The sequence below is a fragment of the Pseudophryne corroboree genome, chromosome 11, assembly GCF_028390025.1.
Source record: "Pseudophryne corroboree isolate aPseCor3 chromosome 11, aPseCor3.hap2, whole genome shotgun sequence".
Classification (NCBI taxonomy): Eukaryota; Metazoa; Chordata; class Amphibia; order Anura; family Myobatrachidae; genus Pseudophryne; species Pseudophryne corroboree.
In genome coordinates this window covers 113163584-113190722 of record NC_086454.1, presented here as the reverse complement: position 1 = coordinate 113190722, position 27139 = coordinate 113163584, and the positions used below count along the sequence as shown (strand labels likewise).

The following is a 27139-nucleotide window of genomic DNA, read 5'->3' as shown; positions in this document are numbered from 1 at the left end:
GGCCCCTCACAACATTGAGGACCGGATGGGTGTCCCCGTTGACTCCCCCTGTCGCCGGGCCTGCCCCTAAGCCACACCCTCATGCCTGGATGCAGACTAGATAGTGGAGAAGGTACTGGCATATCTATGATGGGTGCAGTGCAGTGTGTGGTGCACACGGACCCCTGAGTACAGAGAATGTCCAGCACTGTGGAACCTTGTGACCCAACAATAAATACTGTATATACCTTTCCCCTGTACACTTTTGTCAGTTGCACTTTTTGTTTCCTTATTTGACAATATGTATTTAAAAATAAAGTCTCAAGCACACAGCCCTTTTCCTGCTGAAATGTTTTATTCTAGAGTGAGGTTACACATAAATGTAATGTTTAGACTTTTGTAATGTGCATTTTGTCACCTTCCACCAAAACTAGCTGTACTTATAGTTGGTGTTGGAGTACCATGGGAGTGCCATCTGGCAGTATTAGTTTAAAGCCAAAATATTTTGCTATGTGAATCCAATGAACTTCATAAATGAAATCTATTTAGTGTAGACTCTGGGGATATTTTAAACGGTTACATATTACAAGCTTGACAACTTACCCTTGCATATTAGACAACAGCCACTTGCATCCATTTCAATACTGCCCTGTTTGAAAGATAAAAAAGCAAAACAATAGATATGAGCACATTAGTTCCTATTTATCTTAGGAAAAGCAACAGAATTAGATTTAACGGAAGATTACTAAATTAAATTGTGTCCGGGAAGGGGGTAAGCTGAGAGAGGAAGCACGATATATATGAGGTACTTGGCTCCCACAATTTCCCGCAAATCCACACTGAGGGCCTAATTCAGACCTGATAGCTGTGCTGCAGATTTGCAGAGGTCTGCGATCAGATAGTCGCCGCCCAGGGAGAATGAAAACCGGGCCCGTGCAAGTGTGCAAATGCATGTGTACACTGTGTGAAAATTCTGCCAGACAGCGCACAGCTGCAAACCCGTTTGCAACTCACTCCCCATCTAATGATTTTTCCAGTCTGTGCAGTCTGTGTGTAGCCCAGGACTTACTCATAGAGTGCGATACAAACAGGCTGTCCGGGGCCAGAGATGATGTCACACACCCTCCCTGAAAACGCTTGGGAATGCCTTTGTTTTTCCTGACACTCCCTGAAAACGGACAGTTACCACCCCCAAATGTCCTGTCACTGTTTGGAGACACGCCTGCACGTTGCGGTGCATATGCATGCGCAGTCATTCGATAATCGGTTGCTGTGAAAATTCACACAATAGCGATTGGGCCCTAAAAGCACATTTGTAGTAAATGTTCAAATATAGATTGACATAGATTAGTTTGTACAGGAAGACATCCCTCTCTTATATTTGATTACAGATTGAAAAGAAACCACAGTGGTGAACAGTTCTGAGAATGCTATTGTAGAATGGTCAGAACATTTTTTAGAGCAGAAAGTGTTGAGAAAACTCTTTACAAAACATGGAACCAGTGCTAGATTACCATCAGGGCAGCCCCACACATACTGTAGCTACAACAACAGCATTACATAGTTACATAGTTACATAGTTGGTGAGGTTGAAAAAAGACAAGATGTCCATCGAGTTCAACCTGTTTTATAAAATTATATATCACTTAGATGCTGTAGCCTTGGATATTTCTATCAGTTAGGAATTTATCTGATCCATTTTTGAACTTATTTAGTGAGTCCACCATTACTATCTCCTCTGGTAGGGAATTCCAGATATTTACTGTTCTTACTATGAAGAACCCTTTCCTCCGTTGTGTATGAAAATTTTCTTTTTCTAACCTCAGGGGGTGTCCTCGTGTCCTGTGTAGAATTTTTTTTATAAAAAGATCATCTGATAAGTCCTTGTATTGTCCCTTAATATATTTATAAATATTAATAATGTCCCCTCTCAGTTGTCTCTTTTCCAGTGTGAACATCTCTAACCTTGTTAATCTTTCCTCATAATTCAGTGCCTCTAACCCCTTAACCAGTTTGGTGGCTCGCCTCTGAACCCTTTCGAGTTCCAAGATATCTTTTTTATAGTGTGGTGCCCAGAACTGTACACAATATTCCAGGTGCAGATGGTTTATACAGTGGCAGGATTACACTCGTACTGCTACCAAGTTTATTATCGATGAGCACTCCCTAATCTTTTTCGACTATGGTTGTCCCATTGTATTGGCCTGATTTGGGGGTAGGCCACAACAAATACAGTAATGCTGCAACAGGCTTAATGTGAACTGGTGCCACTGTCATAATAAAAGGAGAGGGGTGTTCTGTGTGGTATAGTGTGAACTAAGGGCCACGGCTATCTGCTTATTCTTCTTGACCTCTCTGCTGCTTTTGACACTGTGGGTCACCCTCTCCTTTTGCAAATCCTTCACTCTCTTGGTCTGCGTGATACTGCCCTCTCCTGGCTGTCCTCATATCTCTCTGATCGTTCCTTCTCTGTCTCCTCTCATGACACTACCTCCCCCCCACTTCCAATAACTGTTGGTGTCCCCCAAGGTTCTGTTCTTGGTCCTCTCCTTTTCTCTCTCTATACGTCCTCTTTAGGTGAACTCATTAGTTCTTTTAACTTCCAATATCACCTCTATGCTGATGACACTCAAATCTACCTTTCCTCCCCTGATCTCTCCCTGGCTCTCCTCACTCATACCTCCAACTGTCTCTCTGCTATCTCCCTCTCGGATGTCCCAGCGCTTTCTTAAACTCAACATGTCCAAGACAGAGCTGATCATCTTCCCACCCTCCCGCACATCCTCACCTCCCACAATCTCATTATTGATCGATCGCACGACTATCTCCTCTAGCCCCCAAGTATGCTGTTTTGGCGTAATCCTTGACTCCTCCCTCTCCTTCAAACCTCTCACAAACTTGTCATTTTCATCTCAAAAATATTTCCAGGATCAGACCCTTTCTCACCCAGGATGCCACCAAGACCATTATCCACTCACTGATTATTTCCAGACTGGATTACTGTAATCTCCTCCTAATTGGCCTCCCTGACAACTACCTCTCTCCACTCCAATCAATCCTCAATTCTGCAGCCCAGCTCATCTTCCTCACCAAACGCAAGTCCACCTCCACTCTCCTACAAGCCCTTCACTGGCTTCCATTCCCTTCCAGAATCCAATTCAAACTTCTCACACTCACTTACAAAGCACTCACCCACTCCTCTCCCATTTACATCTCTGACCTTATCTCCCTTTACTCTCCCACCCATCCTCTTCGCTCTGCTAATGCATGCTGACTCTCCTGTCTTCTGATTACTTCCTCCCACTCCTATCTCCAAGATTTTTCACGTGCTGCTCCCTTACTCTGAAATTCTCTGCCTCTTCCCCTCAGACTCTCCACCTCTCTAAAGAACCAAACGGGCTCTCAAGACCCACTTCTTTACCAAACCCAGCCAAATCTCATCCTAACCCCCTGTCCCATGCTCGGTCTACCCCTTCTGTGTCACCCCTGTCTGTCTGCCCCTCCCCTTTAGAGTGTAAGCTCTCACGAGTAGGGCCTTCTTCCCTAATGTGATTGTCCTTTTCTTACTTTAATAATCCTCAACTGCCCAAATCCTGCAGTCCTCGGCCACCTTGATACTTATCTCAGTGTTGTCTACTGATGTAGTTATGCTTAGCTACCCTGTACTTGTCCGATATTGTCTTCAACTGTAAGTCCCTGTTTTCCTGTTTTGATTATGTGCATATGTACTCTGTAATTGGGCGCTGCAGAACCCTTGTGGCGCCATATAAATAAAGAATAATAATAATAATAATAATAATAATAACACCTACTGTAGGACACCACAGTGTGGTCAAGAGAGTTGTGGTACTGGGAGTGTTAGAACATTATTGGTATTATTATTATTATTATTATTATTAACATTGAAAGTATATCATTTTTTACAATTTTATTGGTAGGGGCCCTGAAAAATGAGTTGCCCTGAGGCCCCCACAAACCGTAATCTGTTACTGCATCGAACTACTTACAGTAAATCTACTCTGAATTATAGAGTACATACAGTATATATGGTGCAACAGTCTTTGAAAGTAATATACAGTAGTGCTACAGTGCTTGTCTATCTTACAACCATATGCTAGAACTGCAATAGGCTAAGTTGGCACTGCAAATCTACAATTGTTCCATATTGTAAGCATTGTGTGCTCATTGGAGCATGATGCGCTGGAGATCGATGCTTGTACACCCTTACAGAAAGCAATCTACAGTAAGTGTAGAGTTCCTGATACAACATAATAGTGTTTGTGAAGAATATTCACTTTTTTGTGTCTACTTACAGATTCACAGTCTTCTGGGAGTATATCTTCACACGTTCTGTTCTTTGCAACAGTATATATCTGTCCACTCACTTGGATACAACCATACATTATACATGTATCATTTTCTGGAAACAGCTCTTCCCCTACCTTAGAGAAAAAAACAACAAATTAATTAGTTACTAAACTCATAAAACTATATACTTTTAAAAATAAAAGTCACAAATAGTGACATACTGTAGTAATAGGGATCACAATGGTCACATTTGTGATGAACCACCCTAGGAACACTGAATTCATCTGTTAGGTACCAAACTGTACTTGTAAATAGGCATGATAGCTGAAAACAGTCACTACAGTAGGTAAATGAGTTGCTAATTAAGAGTGGGGCGTGCTATGTGTTTACATTCCCACATAGCTGGATTCACAATTGGGATAGGTGAGCATAGTTGTGGACCATGGGGGCATGGCTGATTCATTTCGGGCATGGCCTTGTGGTTGCACCCCTCTATACCCCTGATGGGTGTGCATAGGTGGATGACACCATTTTACACCCACATCTAACTCTCTCTGCACATATTACATCGGCCCCACCTGCAGTGCAACTTGGTTTTACCCAATTGCTAACTTTTTTGGTTTGCTAACAACTCCGAATAACCCCCATAGGGCCACAGAAGTGCGGAAATCCCTATTTGCTAATTTCAGCACTTCCGCACATGTACACACGGCAGTGTGCGCATGCACAAGGTCTTAAACTGCAGTTTAAGAGCTGGTGGGGTGGGCGTCAATGGAGCATTGACGCCACGTTTTGTGGGCATTGATGTACCATTAAGGGGCGCGGTATGAACAAATCAGACGTGTCCGGACCATTTGCGGGGTGGGCCAAGGTGGCTGCGTGACATCACAGCTTTTGTGACCCAAAAGAGGGCTACCCCTAACATGTGAGTGCTTCACTGCTGGATTAAGCATTCACATGATATTGGGGTGGCAGACCTGGCATGCGGAGCAGCCTTACCCTGTGCTGGGTGCCCCCCCCCATGCGAGCGAAAAGAGTTGTAGTTCTGCTACTTTTAGCAAAACTACAATTCATGCTGAATTAGCCCCGTAGATGTGGGTGGGGTGTGTTCAAATTGAAATTAAAATTGCAGTGTAAAAATAAAGCAGCCAGTATTTACTATGCACAGAAGCAATATAACCCACCCATTGGCATTTCTATAATTGCTGCAATGTGTGCATACATTGCACCCATATTTTAATACTTACCTCTCTGGAGTCCAGCATCGGGCACTGCAACTGCGGCGAAAATCGCAGCAAAAATGGCCACTGTGCATGCGCAGTACTAATTTTGGTCTCCGGAACATGGCAGGTGTTATGTTTTCGGAGACCTATGCATGCTCAGTAGACTCCGGCACGATGCTGGAGATTTCTGCGCCATACAAAGGAGGGGGCCCACCTGGAGTCTGCACAGGGGCCCCCTCCTCTGTTAAAATGCCCCTGAACCCACCCAAATCTAACTCTCTTTGCACATCTTACATCTGCCCCAACTGCAGTGTTACATGGTTTTGTCCATTAGTGTGCTTTTTTGGTTCGCTAACAAACCTCAATAACCCCCATAATACACAAGGTGCTGTGGGGTCCTTGAGGCTCTCAGGAAAGGGTCGGGTCCACAAAGTCAGTTTGCTCAACCTATCATAATTAATTCAAATTAAATACATACCTTCAAAGTTTTATTTAGTCCATTAGGTAATGTAATTAAGCATGATGTCTGTACACAATGTCCACAACAGTTACCAGGTAAAACAATGTACTCCTCATTCTGAAAAGAAGACATATAAAGTTCAAAGACAGTAGATTTATGGAGTAAAACGATGATAGACAGATAGATAGATAGATAGATAGATAGATAGATAGATAGATAGATAGATAGATAGATAGATAGATAGATAGATAGATAGATAGCATTGCTTTTTTAAAACTTGAGTGAATAAAGGAGGTATTTGTCAAAAAATGAGAGCTCTTCGGGCCTTGATACTGGGGCATAAGGGACTGGTTTTTAAAGGCATACATGTGGCAGTTAGAGATGGCTGCATTTTAAATTAGGTTTGTGCCCTATATTCTGTACAATAATTTTCCCATTTAAAACAACAAAAATATGTAATAACAATGGGGAATTATATGGAAGTGTCAAGGAGCTGTCACACCAAGGACAAGGTTTTTTAGAAGCTATACTGGAATACCATCTCAGTTCAGCAGCTTAAATTCGCTTTTTATATAAAGCACATGTAAAGTGTACAAATATGTGTTTTAACGCAATACCGCATTTTTTTTTTAGTAATAATGAATCATTTGCTTTATGTTTATATCTCTTTTTACAGAGTATGTAATGAGGTGTCCGGAATTATTGTTACTAAACTTTTTTATTTCAGGTATTGCGTTCAAACACATTGCCACACTTTACAAGCTCGCTGTATATAAAAGAAAGAATTATGGTTAAACCTACCTTCATTAACTCTTTTTCTTCGAGGTCCATGGGATCCAAAGGGTTAACCTTGGGTATGGCTGGTGGAGACCAGGACTGACACCAAACAATAAAGCTCATACCCTGCCCCTATGCTCAGGAACTTCCGTTTTAGTTAACAAGCCCAAAGCAGGAGCTGGAGATAGGAGAGAAGGAAGAATGGTACACACAAGAAATCACACTCTCATAGAGAAGAGAAGAGAAGAGAAGAGAAGGGAACTGGTGACCAGAAAGGCTACCCATTGAAGCTAGGTGCATCAGGGTGGGTGCCATGTGGATCACATGGACCTCAAAGAAAAAGAGTTAACAAAGGTAAGTTTTACCATAACTCTTTCTTTTCTTTTTGAGGTCCATGGCCTCCACAGGGTTAACCTTGGGATGTCCCAAAGCAGTTTTAATAGGGAGGGAATGCTCCTAAGCTGAAAGGAGGACATTGCGGCCAAAGATTGCATCCTGAGAGGCAAACGTATCAAAGGCATAGAACCTAAGAAACATGTGGACAGAAGACCACGTAGCAGCCTTGCATAATTGTTCAGCTGACGCTCCACGGCGTACTGCTGACAGAGAACCCACATAGAGAGTAGAGCGAGCAGATAGTGTACTTCGAACAGGAAGATTAATCTGCGTGTAAGCCTGTGAGATGGTCATGTGGAGCCAATGTGTTAATATTTGCTTATTGGCAGACCAGCTCTGCTTATGGAATCCATAGAGGATAAATAAGGCATCCATTTCCGTTTTCCTAACAGAACTAGTATGGTTGATGTAGATCCTGAGAGCACGGACCACATCCAACAAGGCTTCCTCTTGAGAAAGGTTTGGTCCGAAGAAATGCCCGGTCCTGGTAGAATATCAAAAAGCCAAACAACAGGAGAGAGCAAGTCAGAGATTCTTCCGGCTGAAGCTATAGCCAGCAGAAAAATAGTTTTAGTGGTAAGCCACTTAAGGTCTACTGGTTCCAAAGGTTCAAAGGGAGACCACTGTAAGGCCAGAAGACCCAATGACAGATCCCACAGAGTGACTGGAGGTACACATATTTGGCAAGGAAGCCAGTCTCTTCTGGAACCAGATGGACAAAGCTGAGACCAGCAACTTCAGAGAAGCCAAGCGAAGACCCAGGGCTAGGCCCACCTGTAAAAAGGCTAATAGTCAAGGGATCTTGAGCAGTTTAGGGTCATAGTGATGACTAGCACACCACTGAAAGTAGGAGTGCATATCCAGTGATATATGCGTGCCAAGGCTGGGTCCCGAGCCTGAAGCATAGTTCTAATCACCGCACTAGAGAAACCTTTTCCCCTTAGGAGGGATGTCTCAAGTACCATGCGATTAAAGACAGGAGAGGCAGGTCCAGATGGAGGCAAGGCCCCTGAGAGAGCAGGACTGGATGAAGAGGCAGAGGGAAGAGCTCGTCTATGGAGATATCTTGCAGATCCTTGAACCAATGGCATCTGGGCCATGCTGGAGCTACCAGTATGATCATGCTGCCATCGTCTTTGAACTTCTGTAGTACTCTGGGAAGGCGAGACACTGAGGGGAAGAGATAGGCCAGATGGAAGGCCCATGGGACTGTATGTGTGTGTCCATGAAGCTAGCTTCTGAATTTCGTGTCCTGGCCCCATACACTGGAACCTTGTAGTTGGAGGCCATGAGATTGACTTCTGAAACATCCATTTCTGTTCCAGAATCTGAAAGACCTTTGGGTATAGAGACCATTCTCCTGCATGAATATCCTGTCGACTGAGAAAGTCCACTTCCCAATTGAGGATTCCTAAAATTAATATTGGGGGTGATTCAGACCTGATCGCTGGACTGCTAATTTTTGCTGTCCTGCATTCAGATAGTCACTGCCGACAGGGGGAGTGTAAATTCACTACGCAAGTGTGCAATCCCATGTGTACACCAAGCTGCAAAAATCCACTGTGTGCAGTCTCTGCGCAGCCCAGGACTTACTCCTTCAGTGAAATCAAAACGAGCTGATTGGGGCCAGAGCTGATGTCAGACCCCCTAACTGAAAACTCTTAGGTGCGCATGCATTTTTCCAGACACTCTCAGTAAATGGTTAGTTACCAACCACAAATGGCCTCATCCTGTCAATCACCTTGTGAACGACCGTGCAATTGGATTTTTCACACCATCTTGACGCTGACCAGCGATGCCATTTGTTGTTGTCTGACGCGCGTGCACATTGCAGTCCATACGCATGTGCAGTTAGGACCTGATCCCTGCTGTGTGAAAACGCACAGCAGTGATCAGGTATGAATCAAGCCCATTGTGGAGATGGCCGGAAGGTGGAGTTCTGCCCAGATGAGAATCTGAGTTCCAATGTAAAAGAAAAAGTGAAGAGGAAACTTAGCCAGCGCTCTTCAATGAAGTCAAATCCAATCAATTGTTTGTCTCCAATTAGCCATATGTAATCATGGAACAAAACAGAATAAAATATGTATAGTGAAGTACAGTCTAATATAAATCACAAACATACAAATAACATAACACATGGTATTGTTTTATATATATTGAGGTTATACACATACTGTATAACACAATGTATCACATTACAGCAGTATTGAAAATATGGCAGTGGTCCCAAATGAATATGAACAGTGGGTAATAACCAGATGGATAAGAACTGTGGCCAAACAGTTCTTACAAGTGTTTGGGTTTTGAAAAAGGAATCCTGAATATTCCACAAAGCCTCACTTAGCACGAAAAAATAGATGTTATCGCCTGCTGTCATCAGTCGTAGCCCCTGCACATCCATTGACACATTTTCACTCCTAGCTGGAGTCTTTATCACCGTGAAGAAAGAATAATTCCAGTCCTGCTCCCAGAATGGCCAGTCACCATCCTTCATACACAGCTGGACCCTATACACAGTCTAACTAATAGTCCTATGGTCCTCAGCTGTGTAGGGCTTCCTGGTATACACCTTCATGTACCCTGGGTGCCATGACAACCCGGCGTCCTATCACAGTTGGGCGCTGGAAGCTGAGTTACCTCCTGCCCCCCTGTCGATTTATATAGGCCACCGCAGTGGTATTGTCTGACTGGATCTTGATGTGGACTGGAGAACCCTGTAGCAGATCCTGAGCCATTTGAAGGACACGGTAAGCCACCTGAAGTTCCAGGACATTAATTGGGCGATCCCTTTCCGTCAACGACCAGTGACCCTGAAAGATGTGACTGCCTGAGGCTGGCGTCCATGGTGAGGAGTGTCCAGTGTGGAATCCAGAATGGTTGGCCCTTGTACAGGTTGGTCGTGTGTATCCACCATGAAAAAGACACCCAAACAGACCAAGGCAGTATCATGATCTGGGACTTTTCTCTGTTGGTAACCCATTACATTCTGTGAGTATCAGGAGCTACAGGGGCCCGGAGTGAAATTGGGCATATTCCACCATGTTAAAGATTGACACCATGGAGCCCAGGGTCTGCATTGCTGAATGAACTGAGACCTGTGGACTGTTAAGTAGCTTGCGAATGCACAAATGCAATGTTGCAATCTTGTCCTGAGGAAGGAAGATGCATTGTACCTTGGCGTCCTTTGGCACTCCTAGGTGCAGCATCCTCTGAGATGGGATGAGTGGAAGGAGCCACCTCTTCCCGTCCAGTGTTGGGAAGGTCAGGCATCGCAACCGCCGACACACTTGGACTCTCCTTGGGGATTTGTGATACCATCTTAGAACGCACAGTTCTTTGCTGTGCTTTTGCCAGCTTATCTCTTATAATTTTTCTAGCGGGAGGATGATGGCTTCCATCGTCATGTGAAGCTGAACTACTAGTTATGAACATAGGTCAGGGCCTTAGACGTTCCTTGCCACTCCGTGTTGTAAATGGCATATTGACAACTTTACGTTTCTCCTCAGACCATTTAAATTTATTTTTTGGGGTCTTTTTACTGAACTTCAGTTTTTTGGATTTTACATGCCCTCTACTATCACATTGGGCATTGGCCTTGGCAGACAACGTTGATGGCATTTCATTGTCAATGTCATGACGAGTGGCAGCAGCTTCAGCACTAGGAGGAAGTGGTTCTTGATCTCTCCCTATTTTATCCTCCAAATTTTTGTTGTCTATTATTTTTCTGGAGTTATATAACACAATATGCGGCACAGGACAACATATCCCTACACCTCACAGGGCAAACCCTGTTACCTCATTGCATCTCTTTTTCTTCTTTGCATCATGTGCTGTTTGGGGCTTATTTTTTTAAATCTGCCATCCATTCTGACAATGCAGTGCCACTCCTAGATGGGCCAGGTGTTTGTGCCGCACACTTGCGTTGCTTAGCTATACAGCCACCTTGGTGCAACCTTTTGGCCTAAAAACAATATTGTGAGATGTTCAGAATAGACTGGAAATGAGTGGAAATTAATGTTATTGAGGTTAATAATACCGTAGGATCAAAATTACACCCAAATTCTGTGATTTTAGCTGTTTTTAGCAAAAATCATCCAGATCCAAAACCAAAATCAAAATCAAAACACGAAAGGGTGTTTTTGGCAAAATTAATCCAGATCCAAAACACAAGCATGGAACCAGAACCAAAACCAAAACACGAAAAGTGCAGGCCGCACATCTCTAACAAATAGGGTAATGCAACATACAGTACTACTACCACTGTCATTGCACATCTCTGCTCTTTCTATTTGCTATCATAGGGGGTCATTCAGATCTGATCACTGCTGTGCGTTTTTGCCCAGCGGGCGATCAGGTACTAATTGTGCACGTGTATGCACTGTAATGCGTATGCGCATCAGACAACAACAACAGGCATCACCGGTCAGCGATGGTATGGAGCGAAAATTCCATTCGTACGGGAGTTTGCAAGGTGATTGACAGGAGGTAGCCATTTGTGGGTGGCAACTGAGTGTTTACTGGGAGTGTTCAGTAAAAATGCAGGCGTGCCCAAGCATTTTCAGGGAGGGTATGTAATGTCAGCTCTGGCCCTGATCAGCCTGATGTGATCGTACTGGAGGAGAAAGTCCTGGGCTGGGCAGAGACTGCACAAAGCAGCTCGGTGTACACATAGCATTGCACACTTGCACGGTGAATATACACTCTCCCTGGAGGCGGCAACTATCTGGACGCAGGACAGCAAATTTACCAGCCCAGCGATCAGATCTGAATGACCCCCATAGAGCGAATGTATACACAAGTCACTTATGATGTAAAGCTAGAGCAAATGCTAGTGATGTACAGCTCGGGACATTTTGAGATGTGTCCATTTCAGCAATTGTACCTAAATGTACTTGTTCATGCATGCATTCCTGCTTACATTTGTGGTCGGCTCTACATGAGCCACTTGGTCACTGATTATCTTGTTACCTCACTCCATAAAAAACTAGCAGGGGTAAGAGTCAACAACTGGATGGAGGTGGGGACTGTGCCTGTGCACACCCCGTTCTGCGTCATCACACGCACTAATCTTTAAATCTATTGGTTATTTGGGAGGAGGGAGGGGGTGGTGCAGGCAACGTTCCTGAAAATTGGGGCATGTTGCCTCCCATTTTGTGAGAATCCCAAGGCCAGTGTCGGATTTATGGCCTCAGCTATGAATGTGAGACGGGCGATTCTGAGTAACCTAAGGGTTACTCAAGTTTCCAATGTTCTTGCAAGTGATCCACTAACATAAGCATGCAGGAGGCAGAGGCGTAACTCTGGGAGGCAACAGAGTCATCGGCCTCCGGGCTACTGCTCGGAAGGACGGCACCTCTCCTCCCATTCTGTGACACCAATGAATTAAGTTAATTGATAGCTGCCGCTATCTCTTCAGTGGCCAACTTCCTCACTGGTCCCTGCACCTTACAAATCACACCCATTTTTATTATACTGTAGATACACATTTTACAAGTGTCATACCCAGGATTACATATCACAACCTATTACACTGGAAAGGAAATATGAGAATTCTAACTATATGAAGTTACTTCTCTGACAATTACACGCAACTTCAAATAGTTACAATTTTCATGCTTACTGTTCAGGAGCAAATAGCTCCAACAGTAAAGTGTCTGCTGTCAGTGTAATAGGTCAAAGGTTCTAATCCTGGGTATGTCTTCTAAGAAATGTGTGATATAAAATAACACACACACACACACACACACACACACACACACACACACACACACACACACACACATATATACAATCACAAAATCGCTGGCACTCATAGAGACTCATAAAGAAAACACAGATGCTGTAGCTTTTAGTCAACGTTTCAGGGCTATGCCCTTTTATCAAGACCAACTTGATAAAACTTGATCTGTTAATGTTTTTGTATTTGTTGCATTATTAGTCCCTTTGCGTTTATTAACAGATACATTCATGCTAGTTATCACTCTATATCTGGCCATTATATCAGGGCCTGTGGCATCAGCATACTTTATATTTGTATGTCCATGTCTGTATTTTATTCTGCACAGTCTAGTCTCCGATTATTGTCATTGCTGCTTTATCAGATTGATTATACTGCCTTTTGTCCCATATCGTGCTCTCTATTTACATGTGGCTGCTTTATTTGTCCCTTTCCAGTACCCTTACACTTGTTCCCATGGTGACGGGTTACACAATTGTCTTTACCACGCCCCCTGGAGACGCCGGGTCGCCGGCGCGCGCCTATGACGTCAGCGGGTCTCCCGGAGAGCGGCGGTCGTCTGCACACGAGGTGTCACTGGTAATGTATAAATGTTTTCTTTTCTGTATGTATAGTTGGTCTTGATAAAAGGGCATAGCCCTGAAACGTTGACTGAAAGCTACAGCATCTGTGTTTTCTTTATGAGTCTCTATGAGTGCCAGCGATTTTGTGATTGTATCTCTCAGCCGTGACTGACGCAGGGCACCGGAGCAAACTATACCTGTATACATTGGGAGTGCCATACCGTGTTTTCTATTATATATATATATATATATATATATATATACATATATTTATCTAAATATAAGGGGGGGCACCAATATTTACTTACCTCCGGGCAACTGGGACGAACTTAAGCCACTGGCAGGAGGAGCCTGTTAACACAAGATGCCTCCTGCAGAATTAGCTGCAGCTGCTGTGTACACTGTGTCCACCTCTGAATCATCCCATCCAAAGATGCAGCTGCTGTGTACACTGCATCCACCTCTGAATCACCATATCTAAAGATGCAGCTGCTGTGTACACTGTGCCCACCTCTGAATCCCCCTTCCAAAGATGCAGCTGCTGTGTACACTGCATCCACCTCTAAATCACCCCATTCAAAAATGCAGCTTCTGTGTACACTGCATCCACCTCTGAATCACCATATCTAAAGATGCAGCTGCTGTGTACACTGCTGCATCCACCTCTGAATCACTCCATCCAAAGATGCAGCTGCTGTGTACACTGTGTCCACCTCTGAATCAACCCATCCAAAGATGCAGCTGCTGTGTACACTGCATCCACCTCTGAATCACCATATCTAAAAATGCAGCTGCTGTGTACACTGTGTCCACCTCTGAATCAACCCATCCAAAAATGCAGCTGTTGTGTATGCTGCATTCACCTCTGAATCACTGTATCTAAAGATGCAGATGCTGTGTACATTCCATCCACATCTGAATCACCCTATCCAAAGATGCAGCTGCTGTCTACACTGTGTCGACCTCTGAATAACCCCGTCCAAAGATGCAGCTGCTGTGTACACTGCGACTATCTCTGAATCCCCCATCCAAAGATGCAGCTGTTGTTTAAACTGTGTCCATCTCTGAATCACCCCATCCAAAGATGGAGCTGTTGTGTACACTGAGTACACCTCCCTGTATCCTAAGATGCAACTGCTGAGTACACTGTGTCAAATTCTAAATCCTACATCCAAAAATGCAGCTGTTTACACTTCGTCCACCTCTGAATCACTGTATCCAAAGATGCAGCTATTGTGTATCCTGCGTCCACCTCTGAACCACTGTATCCAAAGATGCAGCGGCTGTGTACACTGCGTCCACCTCTGAATCACCCATCCAAAGATGCAGCTGCTGTGTACGCTGCATCCACCTCTGAATCACCCTATCCAAAGATGCAGCTGTTGTGTACGCTGCATCCACCACTGAATCACCATATCTAAAGATGCAGCTGCTGTATACACTGTGCCCACCTCTGAATCCCCATCCAAAGATGCAGCTGCTCTGTACACTGCATCCACCTCTAAATCACCCCATTCAAAAATGCAGATGCTGTGTACACTGCATCCACCTCTTAATCACCCCATTCAAAGATGCAGCTGCTGTGTACGCTGCATCCACCTCTGAATCACCCTATCCAAAGATGCAGCTGTTGTGTACGCTGCATCCACCACTGAATCACTATATCTAAAGATGCAGCTGCTGTGTACACTGTGTCAACCTCTGAATCACCCCATCCAAAGATGCAGCTGCTGTGTACACTGCATCCACCTATGAATCACTTTATCCACAGATGCAGCTGCTGTGTACACTGCATCCACCTATGAATCACTTTATCCACAGATGCAGCTGCTGTGTACACTGCATTCACCTATGAATCACTTATCCACAGATGCAGCTGCTGTGTACACTGCATCCACCTATGAATCACTGTATCCACAGATGCAGTTTCTGTGTACACTGCATCCACCTCTGAATCACCCCACCTAAAGATGCAGCTGCTGTGTACACTGCGTCCACCTCTGAATCACCCCATCTAAAGACGCAGCTGCTGTGTACAGTGCATCCACCTCTGAATCCCCCCACCTCTCAATCAACACCATTATCCCTTCAAAATCTAGAGCTCTTATTTAATTAGCTTCTGTGTTAATTGATAGACAATGTTTCCTTTTAATAGGCAGACTTGTAGCTTATTCTGGACATCAGCACCATGTAACTGAGATGGGAAAATTGAGACAGTGGAGGGAGAGAGAGAAAGAGGGGAAAAAGGTAGGGGAGGTGAAGAGATACAGTATAAAAGAAGGGGAGGAAAGAGAGATGGGGAGAATTATGAGAGCAATGAGAAGGGGGAGAAGACTATCCTGAAAAATATGGCAACATCGAGCACAACAGGTACTGATCTGACATATGATATATATCCAGAAAATTGAATCAGCACTCCGGGACTCCATTAGGAAATAAATTTATAGTGACACAGCAGTGTAGAACAACATTATATATATATATATATATATATATATCTATCTGTACTGTATATATATTTTTTTTTTTTTTTTTTTTCCATTGCAGCTTATGACTGTATTTCTTAGTAAATTACCTCATTACATTGATTGGCACTTGGGTGTTCACATGTCTCTGTATTAACTATGGTAGGCAATTGTCCATTTATTTCTTTACAGGTATAGGATAAGCAAACGTCTGTGACATCAATCATGGTTTGGTTGGCCTGATCAAAATAAAAAGACACAGTTTCTGTAATGCTAACAGGATTAGGGAAAATCCCAAACTGCAAGTTTTCTTAAAATCACTATACATCCTTTCAAATTGTTAGTTCTCTGGACATTGGCAATAAGGTGCAGTAGTTCAGGGGAAGATGTATTATACTGGCATGGATCGTGCTGGTATACTGTAATTCTTCCTGCTTTGTCTCTATAATGAGGTGAAGCAGGAAGCACTAGTGACGAGATGTATGTGAAAACTCCCCCCTCTGGCTATCCCTGTCAGAGCTCGCAGCACCAGCCTAGTGCTAATGCGCTGTGTCTCGCCTCAGACTGGCTACACTGGGCCTGCACAAGATCTCGCAAGCCTCGCGAGATCTCACATGCAGCTTGGAGCCCAGCAACTGCAGCAGCCAAGTACAGAGCTGTCCCTGCTGTGGTGATGAGGCAATGACAACTCCAGCTGTCGAAATTGATAGCTGCAGGTGTCAGAACGGTCAGTGCCTCTGATCATTCATGCTGTACATTGCCCCGCACATCGGCAGGCAAACTTATACTCTAGATAGCGGTGCCAATAATGACAGGGACATGTGCCACACACCTCCTCCTTCATATATTGGGGAGAAGAGGTATCAGCATACATAATGTTCACTAGTACCACTTTTCCCGCATAATGCCACATAATACATCTACCCCCCAATTACTTCAGTTTCCTTTTTCAGTTTTAATTAATCACAATCACAATGAGTTGTTTATAAATATTGTACCAAAACACCTGCAGAAATCTAACTGAACATACATGACTTTGTTAGGCTTACTGTATGGATAAGTCATTACATAAAATAGACCATGTTCTATTTTCACTCAAAATCTGGTGCTATAAACAAGGTTAAACAAAATGGTTGCTAGTTTATTAAAACCCGATTTTTGCTAATTTTGCTGTTTCCAGGGGCAAACGCAGGATTTGTAGAGGGGGGTTAGCAGGCTTAAAATATTTATATATACACACACATGTATATACATATATGTAATCAATGTCTGGCTCGGTCAGTAGAGGGATGGGAGACTACCCAGAAAGGCCAGATGCTGTAATTCAAAGAGATCGGGGGTTTACTATTTGAACCAACTTGTACCTGTACTTCACTTGTCCAGATTTATTTCATATTGATTTAATCTCTAAACATGTTGGATATCCATTACAGCAGGTTTGGGAATTGTCCCAGTGGGCAAAACCTCATGGCCCACTTCACCTGTGATAGCACTTTATGCAATTATTAGACCCCTGTCTAAATATCTATCGCTACATAAAAATTTCCTTTATATGATATAATTAGTTATCTACCTGATCTGTATCTCAGATGAATACTATGGACAGCGCTAAACAGTTGTTTTAAACACACCAATTCCTGGAAATACTCAAATGGAGACACACATCCACAGAAACATACATATTCTAAATGAGGAATGTCCACAACAACATGGCCGCTGGGATCCTATCTCAATGTAAAAACTGTACATGGCAAAGAGACTCCTTAAAGATTGCCGCCGCTGGAGAACTATGATGATGCGGATCAGTATCCTAGAAGGAAGTACGGACCGCGACCTCGTGAGCCGGCGCACGCGCAGTACGAATCTCCGGATGCCGGAAACGGGGTGGAAGTGACGTCACACACGGCCCGGGCAGAAAGTCCACTGCCTTTAATGTTTTATATGTCTTAAACTCTTTGTTGAATGCACTTTAGATTACAACTATAGCAGTTTGGCTCCCCATAAGTACCTCTCCATGTATGTTATTTTTAATGTACAATTTTTTATATTCCAAGCTCTTGATCATTTTAATTACAGGAAGTGATGTAGTCAATCACTTCCCAAACTATGCTAGGTATATATACTGTAGATGGTTTGTCCCATTCACACACCACCGCTTGATGAAGTACAACTGGATGAAATGCGTTGGGTGACACCTGATTCTACCCCTGTTCTTAAGTTAAGCATTTTTTAATCATCTTTTAATCCTTGATGTATTTAATGAAATAGTTTTTTATGGCTTCTAGACCGTTTTTTTTGGGAAAAACCCAGGCAATATTTCTATACACACATTTTTCACCCTTTTGCGTATTATGTATTTTATCTCTGTGAATTTTTTATGATATTCCTGAAATAAAACTTTGTATTTACCTTATTTAAAAAGAATACACAGTCTACTCTTGTTCATATGTCATCAGTGGTCGCTTAAAAGTATCTTATTCGTCATATATATTTCTATATCTCTATAGACGTACCTACCTACTCTCCGGGAATGGCCGGGAGGCTCCCGAAAATCAGGTGGCTCTCCAGGTCACCCGATAGAGTTACAATGTCTCCTGGCAGGCAGCCGAGCCCCCGCATCCCCTGGGGAAACACTCAAGTATCCCCTGCAGCAGGGATGCCAATGACATGATTCACATCATCGTCACCCCGCCCCCTGCTCACTATGCTGGTAATCTCGGCATAGTGTAGTGGGGGCAGGGCCATGATGATGCTATCTCACGGCCACGCCCCATGCTTCTCTCCATTACACCTCCCTTTGCCGCAACCCCTGCTGAGTCGACCTGGCTGCCTCCACCGAGAGGAGGCAGCCAGTATGTTGGCATCAATGATATACAGTATACACACTGTCAGAGAAGAAGCAGAGATGCTGCAGGGGTTGAGAGTCAGTCTTCAGTGTCACAGTAAGGTCCTGATCAGAGCTGTTCTCAGGACACACACAGAGGGAGCCTGCAATGGGGGTGCTGGGAGTGTTACAGAGAGCAGCTGTGTGGGGGCAGGGACTGTATTGTGTAACTTTGTCTAGGGCATCTAGAAACCTTTCACCAACTCTGAGTATGCATCATTCTTCCTGGCAGGTTGTACCTTGATTGATGGGGTTACCACCCAAGCCCGGATCCGAGTAAGGCTCGGGTTTTCCCACCTGACTCGGAAACCAGAACAAGGCAAAACGTCATCATCCCGCTGTCGGATTCTCGTGGGTTTTGGATTCCATATAAGGAGCCGGGCGTCGCCGCCATTTTCACTCCGGCATTGGAGAGTGCAGGGAGAGGACGTGCCCCCGTCCTCTCAGTGTCCGTGTCTTGTGCTGCATCTGTCCAGTCACAGTGGTTGTGTCCTCTACTGATATATGTCCAGTGCTGCTGTATAAGTCCAGTCCAGTGGTGCTGTGTTGTGCTGCATCAGTCCAGTGGTGGTGTGTTGTGCTGCATCAGTCCAGTCACAGTGGTGGTGTCCTCTGCTGCCATATGTCCAGTGCTGCTGTATAAATCCAGTACATTGCAGTGTTGCTGTGTTTTCCTGCATTAGTCCAGTGGTGGTGTCCCTGTGCTGCCCTATATGGCCAGTGGTACTGTCGTATATGTTCAGTGATCCTGTCATATATGTCCAGTGATCCTGCTGTATATGTCCATTGATACTGCCATATATGTCCAGCGGTACTGCCGTATAAATCCAGTGATCCTGCCGTATAATTCCATTGATCCTACCATATAATTCCAGTGATCCTGCCGTAAAAGTCCAGTGATCCTGCCATATATATCCATTGATACTGCCAAATATGTCCATTGAAACTGCCGTATATATCCATTGAAACTGCCGTATATGTCCAGCGGTACTGCCTTATAAATCCAGTGATCCTGCCGTATATGTCCGTATATGTCCAGTGATCCTGCCATATACAGTATGTCCAAGTACCCTGCCGTATAATTTCAGTGATCCTGCCGTATAAGTCCAGTGATCCTGCCGTATATATGTCCATTGATACTGTCGTATATGTCCAGCGGTACTTCCATATATGTCCAGCGGTACTGCAGTATAAATCCAGTGATCCTGCCGTATAATTACAGTGGTACTGGCGTTTAAGTCCAGTCCAATGATACTGCCGTATATGTCCAGTGGTACTGCCGTATATGTCCAGCGGTACTGCCGTATAAATCCAGTGATCCTGCCGTATAATTGCAGTGATCCTGCCGTATAAATCCAGTGATCCTGCCGTATAATTCCAGTGATCCTGCCATATAATTCCAGTGGTACTGGCGTATAAATCCAGTGATCCTGCCGTATAATTACAGTGGTACTGGCGTATAAATCCATTCCAGTGATACTGTCATATATGTCCAGTGATACTGCCGTATATGTCCATTGATACTACCATATATGTCCAGCAGTACTGCCGTATAAATCCAGTGATCCTACAGTATAAATCCAGTGATCCTGTAATATAAATCCAGTGCTCCTGCCGTATAATTCCAGTAATCCTGCCGTATAATTCCAGTGATACTGCCATATAATTCCAGTGGTACTAGCGTATAATTCCAGTGATCCTGCCGTATAATTCTAGTGATCCTGCCGTATAATTCCAGTGATTCTGCCATATAAATCAAGTGATCCTGCAGTATAATTCCAGTAATCCTGTCGTATAATTCCAGTGGTACTGGCGTATAAATCCAGTGATCCTGCCGTATAATTCCAGTGATTCTGCAATATAAATCAAGTGATCCTGCAGTATAATTCCAGTAATCCTGTCGTATAATTCCAGTGGTACTGGCGCTTAAGTCCAGTGATCCTGCCGTAAAATTACAGTGGTACTGGCTTATAAATCCAGTGGTACTGGCGTATAAGTCCAGTGGTACTGGCGTATAACTCCAGTGGTACTGGTGTATAGGTCCAGTGGTACTGGCGTATAAATCCAGAGATACTGCTGTATAATTCCAGTGATACTGCTGTATAATTCCAGTGGTACTGCCATATAATTCCAGTGATACTGCCATGTATATATATATATATATATATATATATATTTATATATATGTATCCTGTTGTAAAGTGGATTACTGAGGCCATAACAACTATGCTGGTGTTAAACGTGCAACCGGTATCCGCCATTAGTGCAGTGGGACTGCAGTTCCATCCCTAGATGGGCCAGGTGTTTGTGCCGCACACTTGTGTCACTTAGCTTAGTCATACAGCTACCTCACTGCACCTCTTTTACTTCTTTGCATGATGTGCTGTTTGAGTACTAGTTTTATTTAAGTGCCATCCTGTCTGCCACTGCAGTGCCACTCCTAGATGAACCAGGTGTTTGTGCCGCACACTTGTGTCACTTAGCTTAATCATACAGCTACCTCATTGCACCTTTTTTACTTCTTTGCATGATATGCTGTTTGGGGACTTTTTTTAAGTGCCATCCTGTCTGCAACTGCAGTGCCACTCCTAGATGGGACAGGTGTTTGTACTGCACACTTGTGTTGCTTAGCTTAGTCATACAGCTACCTCATTGCACCTTTTTTACTTTGCATGATGTGCTGTTTGGGGCCTAGTTTTTTTTAAGTGCCATCCTGTCTGCCACTGCAGTGCCACTCCTAGATGGGCCAGGTGTTTATGCCGTACACTTGTGTCGCTTAGCTTAGCCATCTAGCTACCTAGTTGCACCTCTTTTTATTGTTTGCATCATGTGCTGTTTGTGGCCTATTTTTTAAATCTGCCATCCTGTCTGCCACTGCAGTGCCACTCTTAGATGGACCAGATGTTTGTGCCGCCCACTTGTGTCGCTTAGCTTAGTCATCCAGCCACCTCGGTGCAACCTTTTGGCCTAAAAACAATATTGTGAGGTGTTCAGTGTTCAGAATAGACTGGAAATGAGTGGAAATGAATGTTATTGAGGTTAATAATACCGTAGGATCAAAATTACCCCCAAATTATGTGATTTTAGCTGTTTTTATGTTTTTTTCAAAAATCATCCAGATCCAAAACCAAAACACGAAAGGGTGGTTTTGACGAAACCAATCCAGATCCAAAACACGAGAATGGAATCAGAACCAAAACCAAAACACAAAAAGTGCCCGCCACACATCTCTAGTTATTTCAGTCAGCTCATGGTGATGGTGTTCACTCTCTCTGGTCTGCTAAGTTTGCACATTGTTCTGCTGCTGTTTTCTGAACAAGATCCTTGCTGGACTGAAACGTTGACTGCACTTTATATCTAATTAATTTATGTTGGTTTCTCGTCGTACAAGCTCTTGGTGAAAAAATGTCTTTCTTTCTTTGGTATATTGGGTCTGATTCATGTTTGTAAGCAAGGCCAATAAGTAAGCAATTGGGCAACTGCAGGTGGGGCCAATATAACGTGTGCAGAGAGATTTAGATTTGGGTGAGCTATATTTTTTTCTGTACAGGGTAAATACTGGCTGCTTTGCATGTAGCCCACAAATGTTAGAAAGCTTTGTTTTTACACTGAAATTTAGATTTAATTTTGAACACACCCCACCCAAATCTACAGTTAAATCTGTCAGATATGTCTACTGTACATGTTTTTTTAAGGTATAAAGTGCAATCATGCTGAGGGACCCTTGTGCACTGCACTCATTGCACCCATTATAGAAACGCCAATGCATCCTTGATTATATAGATGCAATTCTACTGCTTACAATGCAAAACATTATTGTCAGTATATATAATAAAGTACACATTAATTTACAAATGTATTAATTAATCTGTGTAGTTATTCCCCAGCTTAACCTAAACACATACATCACACATAATCTATATACCTGTATATATACTGTAAATGCGAAAGCCCTCACTGACTGACTCATCACTAAGGGATCTATCTACTAAGCTCTTTATGGAGATAAAGTGGACTGAGATAAAGTACCAGCCAATCACGTCCTACCTGCCATGCCACAGGCTGTGTTTTAAAAATGACAGTTAGGAGCTGATTGGCTGGTACTTTATCTCCAGGCCACTTTATCTCCATCCAAGGCTTAGTAAATAGACCCTATATTCTCTTACTTCCTGATAAGTTACGAAGCTGAAATTCAACACAGGTATTCTTCAGGTAGGAAATAGGAAAACGACATAATTAGAATTTTAATAAACTTCCCCTAAGGGGATGAAAAGGGGTTGACATAATGACATCATTACGGATGCGTGGCTTGCATTGCGTGAACGATAACGCCCAAACGGACAATCGGATCAAAATATGGATTGTACTACCAGTGTGTACAATAAACTACAAAAATGTTCCTTTCACTTTTTACCATATCTGCTATGGGTGCTCCTCGTGTAACGCCAAGAACCATAGATTAATATTTACTTACATTAACACATCTCAAATTTACATCTCTATAGAAAACTCCCATGTGAAGAATGGGTGGAACAGCTAGTAAATAATAAATATACCTGTAAAGTTTTAACCACTCCATTGGAATCAGTATACACACATGAATTTGCGACACAGTTTCCACAACATTGACCAGGAATAACGTAAAAAATTTGACCCTGTTGGAAGAAAAGGACATTTGTTTGTTTCATGCATTCTAACTAATAGGTTTTAGTTTCTGATTTCTATAAATTGAAGTTCACAAATAAAGTTACTATATCAGAAATCAGTTTTGACACTAACAAAATAGAAATTGTAGAATTGAGGATTGCTGTAATATTGGGAAATTATAGATAGATAGATAGATAGATAGATAGATAGATAGATAGATAGATAGATAGATAGATAGATAGATAGATAGATAGATATCTGTATAAATCTATCTATCTATCTACAGTATCTATCTATATATATATATATGGCGTAACTTCCAGAGGCAGCGGAGACACCTGTCTCCAGGCTCCAAGCCATGAAGGGGCAACTGCATGTACAGCAGCACCTGTGTGGTTCACAGCAGGATCCAAGTGTGACCACTGCTCGTCTAATGGAGCTCTGCAGCAAACCCACTGCTGTAGAGTTAATATGCTCTGTCCCAGGAACCCTGCTAACACCTGCAATAGGGGACTGGACAACACCGTTCAGCTGGTGCTGCCTGACTGTGAGATGGGACCCACCATTGAACGCTGATTCTGCATGAATCTCGTGAGTCTGACCCTGACACAATTGCCGTTGTCTTACAATGTAGCTGGAGCCCTGCCAATTCACTGTGGGCTCCTGTAGACAGACAGAATGATATCTACATAATTCTGTAACATCAGAAGAGCAGGAGACACAGGAGAAACACTATTACCATTAGAAGGGGTGGAAATTCACTTTTTGGACTCCTTTCTAACCAGTGTGATCTCTGTTCTGGTATTTTCTCACAAATTTGTGAAGTCAGGATTTACTAATCTGGAAAAAAAAGAAAAAAAAAAACAAGAACAAATTTAACAGAAAGAAGGAAAAAAAAAATAAAAAGAAATTAACAGTTTAAGTTATTAAAGCTTTCTAACCAGTGTGATCTCTGTTCTGGTATTTTCTCACAAATTTGTGAAGTCAGGATTTACTAATATGGATAAAGATTCCTAGGTTTGACAGACTGGTCCTAAGTGCTTATAGAGCACATACAGTATGAGTTGATGTTCAGTTCCTTCACATTTAAAGATATACCCCTGATGAAGTCTCACCCGAGAGACGAAACGCGTTGTTTTTTCAAATATTTGTGATCCATGACCTTCTTAACAAGAAGTCGGGAGAAGGAATTATCTGTCAAATTACGGACACTGTGATACCACATTTCCTATGTGTATGATTTCATGCAAAATGGACTTTTAATAAATGTATGAAATTGGAACATGTTTCTATCTGAATATATGTAAAGGAGTTATACTGAACTGTGAAATATAATATTGCAGTTGAAATCAGACTATACCCGCAATAAGGTGGCGCTTTCTCACTATTGTTGTGTATTAATTCTTGTGTGGTTCCGGCTAACAGGGAACTCAGTGAGAATGGCAGCCTATGTTCTATCGTTTATTAGATAAATTCACTTAGCGCAGAGGAAGGGTATTGCTGCATTTTATACATAAAAGGCAACAATACCCATTCCTTATGTGTTGCAATTGGCCAACACTGAGATCTGCAGCAATATAAGAAGTTCAGAAACAGTGTATGTCTGTTGCTTGAAATCACTGAAATGTCTGTTCTACTGTAGGAGCCAGGCCATTGTAGACAGTATTATTCATTATAATACTGTACTTCCTCATTGTACAAATATCTTACACTATTTTTGTCATCCAGCTATAGATTGCACTTAGGACACAATTTATTTAAATCTACATTTTTAATGCAAATGGCATCAAATATATTCACCTAACGGAAATGAAAATTTTTGCACAAATAGAACAATAAACTAATGCCGGACAGTCTCAGATAAGAGCCCGTCCCGGTGAAGAGCTGGAAGCAGAGGGACATCCTACACTATCACTCTGCTTTCAGGTATGGCGTCAGCACGTAATTGCTCTCTGGTAAAATCTGTGAAAAAGTAGTCCATATTCTACTGTGGCCTATCACCATCTTCATATGGTATTTGTAGCCACGGCTAGGCTAAATAAAATTAAAGCTTGGTAGATCTTACAACTTAGCATTGCCCATAGAATCCTATGGAGGCTGATTTGGATGGAATCTGGGTCAGATACCAGAGATGTCTGCTGCGGTTCCTCCATCTTAACTGCTGTGGACATTTAGATTTTAAAGGACATCTGTAAAAAATATGGCTGGGGGAGGTCTCACAATTTCCCTTTAATAAATGTGTCCCATAGACTGATGTAGTTTTTGAAGAGGGATGCAAGTGCTTGCTACGACCAGTATTGTGCCACTAGAAAAATACTGATCTATCAAAGAGATGTTTAATAAGAGCTTGAATGCTTCAAAACTGTTTTAAAAAAATAAATAGAATATTGTATTTTACAGTGGAACTACAGGTCCCAGCAAGCCTGACTGAGCCGTCCTGGACTGTAAGGGCCCGATAGTACATGTATTTCACTGCATCTTACAGTATAGTGTGTCCATAGGCTCAGGAAGATTTTTTTTTTTTTTACACACACACATATATATATATAATTTTCATATGTACTAAGACCCGGCCTCCGGGTTTTCGGCGCCAAGGGTATCGCCAATGGGCTTCTTACTGCCAACCGCCGCATCCCGCTGCCTCTTCCGCCCTGCGCCTGTCAAGCCGACTTCCTTCCGGTTGCAGGGAGGAGGAGCTCAGGACTGACTGCTGCCTGCTTGCCGGTGTCTGGGAGATGGGAGACCCCAGGGAGGTGACGGAGTCCCCCGCACAACCTTTTCACAGGTATCGCAGCGGCCTCTGTCACCGCATTGCGATGTTAATCACACATGTTAGTACACGCTGTGGGCGGCGAGGGGTGGCAATGTATTTTAATACATCCTGCCCAGTGTGTGAATTTGAGTGTGTAATAAATAACTAAATGAAGCTACCTGTACCCCATAAAAAAATAACCAGCACCATAATTGAGCAGACCCATGCAGTGTGCAGCCACATATCCAATCCCTTGCAGCCACACACCACATAGATCTGCTCAGCCCCAATGCTGTTCACCCCTTCACAACGTACAAGGTAAGCTTGAAATAGTTAACTCTCCAGCTTGGAATTCTCTAGCTTTCTATACAAGGGCAGATACAGTAGCTCAATGAATAGCGTGACCAACTGCAATACCATAGGCAATGGGTTCAAATCCTGGAAACATCAGCATCCCGAAATGTAATAAAGGACAGTGTGACTGAAAAACAAAGAGCTCTCATGTCAAGTCCATGAAAGCTGTATAGGTATTAATGACAAAAGGGGGGAAGGAAACAGGGGCGGTCAGGAGATGCTGGGCTGCAAAAAGGGGGAAGCTGCAAGTGAAAGTAATTAGATAATTCATAATTGACAAGTGCTGCCAACTGCGCCCCCTACCCTGCAGTGCTATGTATAGAGTACACTCCGCACACACCTAGTTACTGCCCTGCCCTCATGGACAGCTGGACTTAAGGTGCATACACTGTAGGCGATCGCTCTGGGAGCGACATCGCCTAGTGTGTCCCCTCCCTGGATGGGCCGCCCGAGGTGGGCATATACACTGTGCGATATCGATAGCGATATCCCACAGTGACCTCATGCCGCGGTTGGCCCCAACATGCGGTATCTGTTGATATCATCAGATTGAGCTGCATGCACAGCCGACAGAGGGGGTCGTTAACGACCCCT

At 43.3% G+C, this 27139-nt stretch overlaps 1 protein-coding gene across 1 annotated transcript in view; it reads right to left on the bottom strand.

Annotated features, from left to right (window-relative positions):
- Window positions 1-27139, bottom strand: part of LOC134969047 (kielin/chordin-like protein) — a 213670-nt gene that overhangs the window by 14644 nt on the left and 171887 nt on the right. The window contains exons 21-25 of the mRNA XM_063944754.1: window positions 23349-23447; window positions 16019-16147; window positions 5989-6087; window positions 4293-4421; window positions 583-628 (exon numbers count right to left, since the gene is read on the bottom strand). Coding sequence (XP_063800824.1) covers window positions 583-628; window positions 4293-4421; window positions 5989-6087; window positions 16019-16147; window positions 23349-23447 — 502 coding nt within the window. The remainder of the gene's footprint in view (window positions 1-582; window positions 629-4292; window positions 4422-5988; window positions 6088-16018; window positions 16148-23348; window positions 23448-27139) is intronic.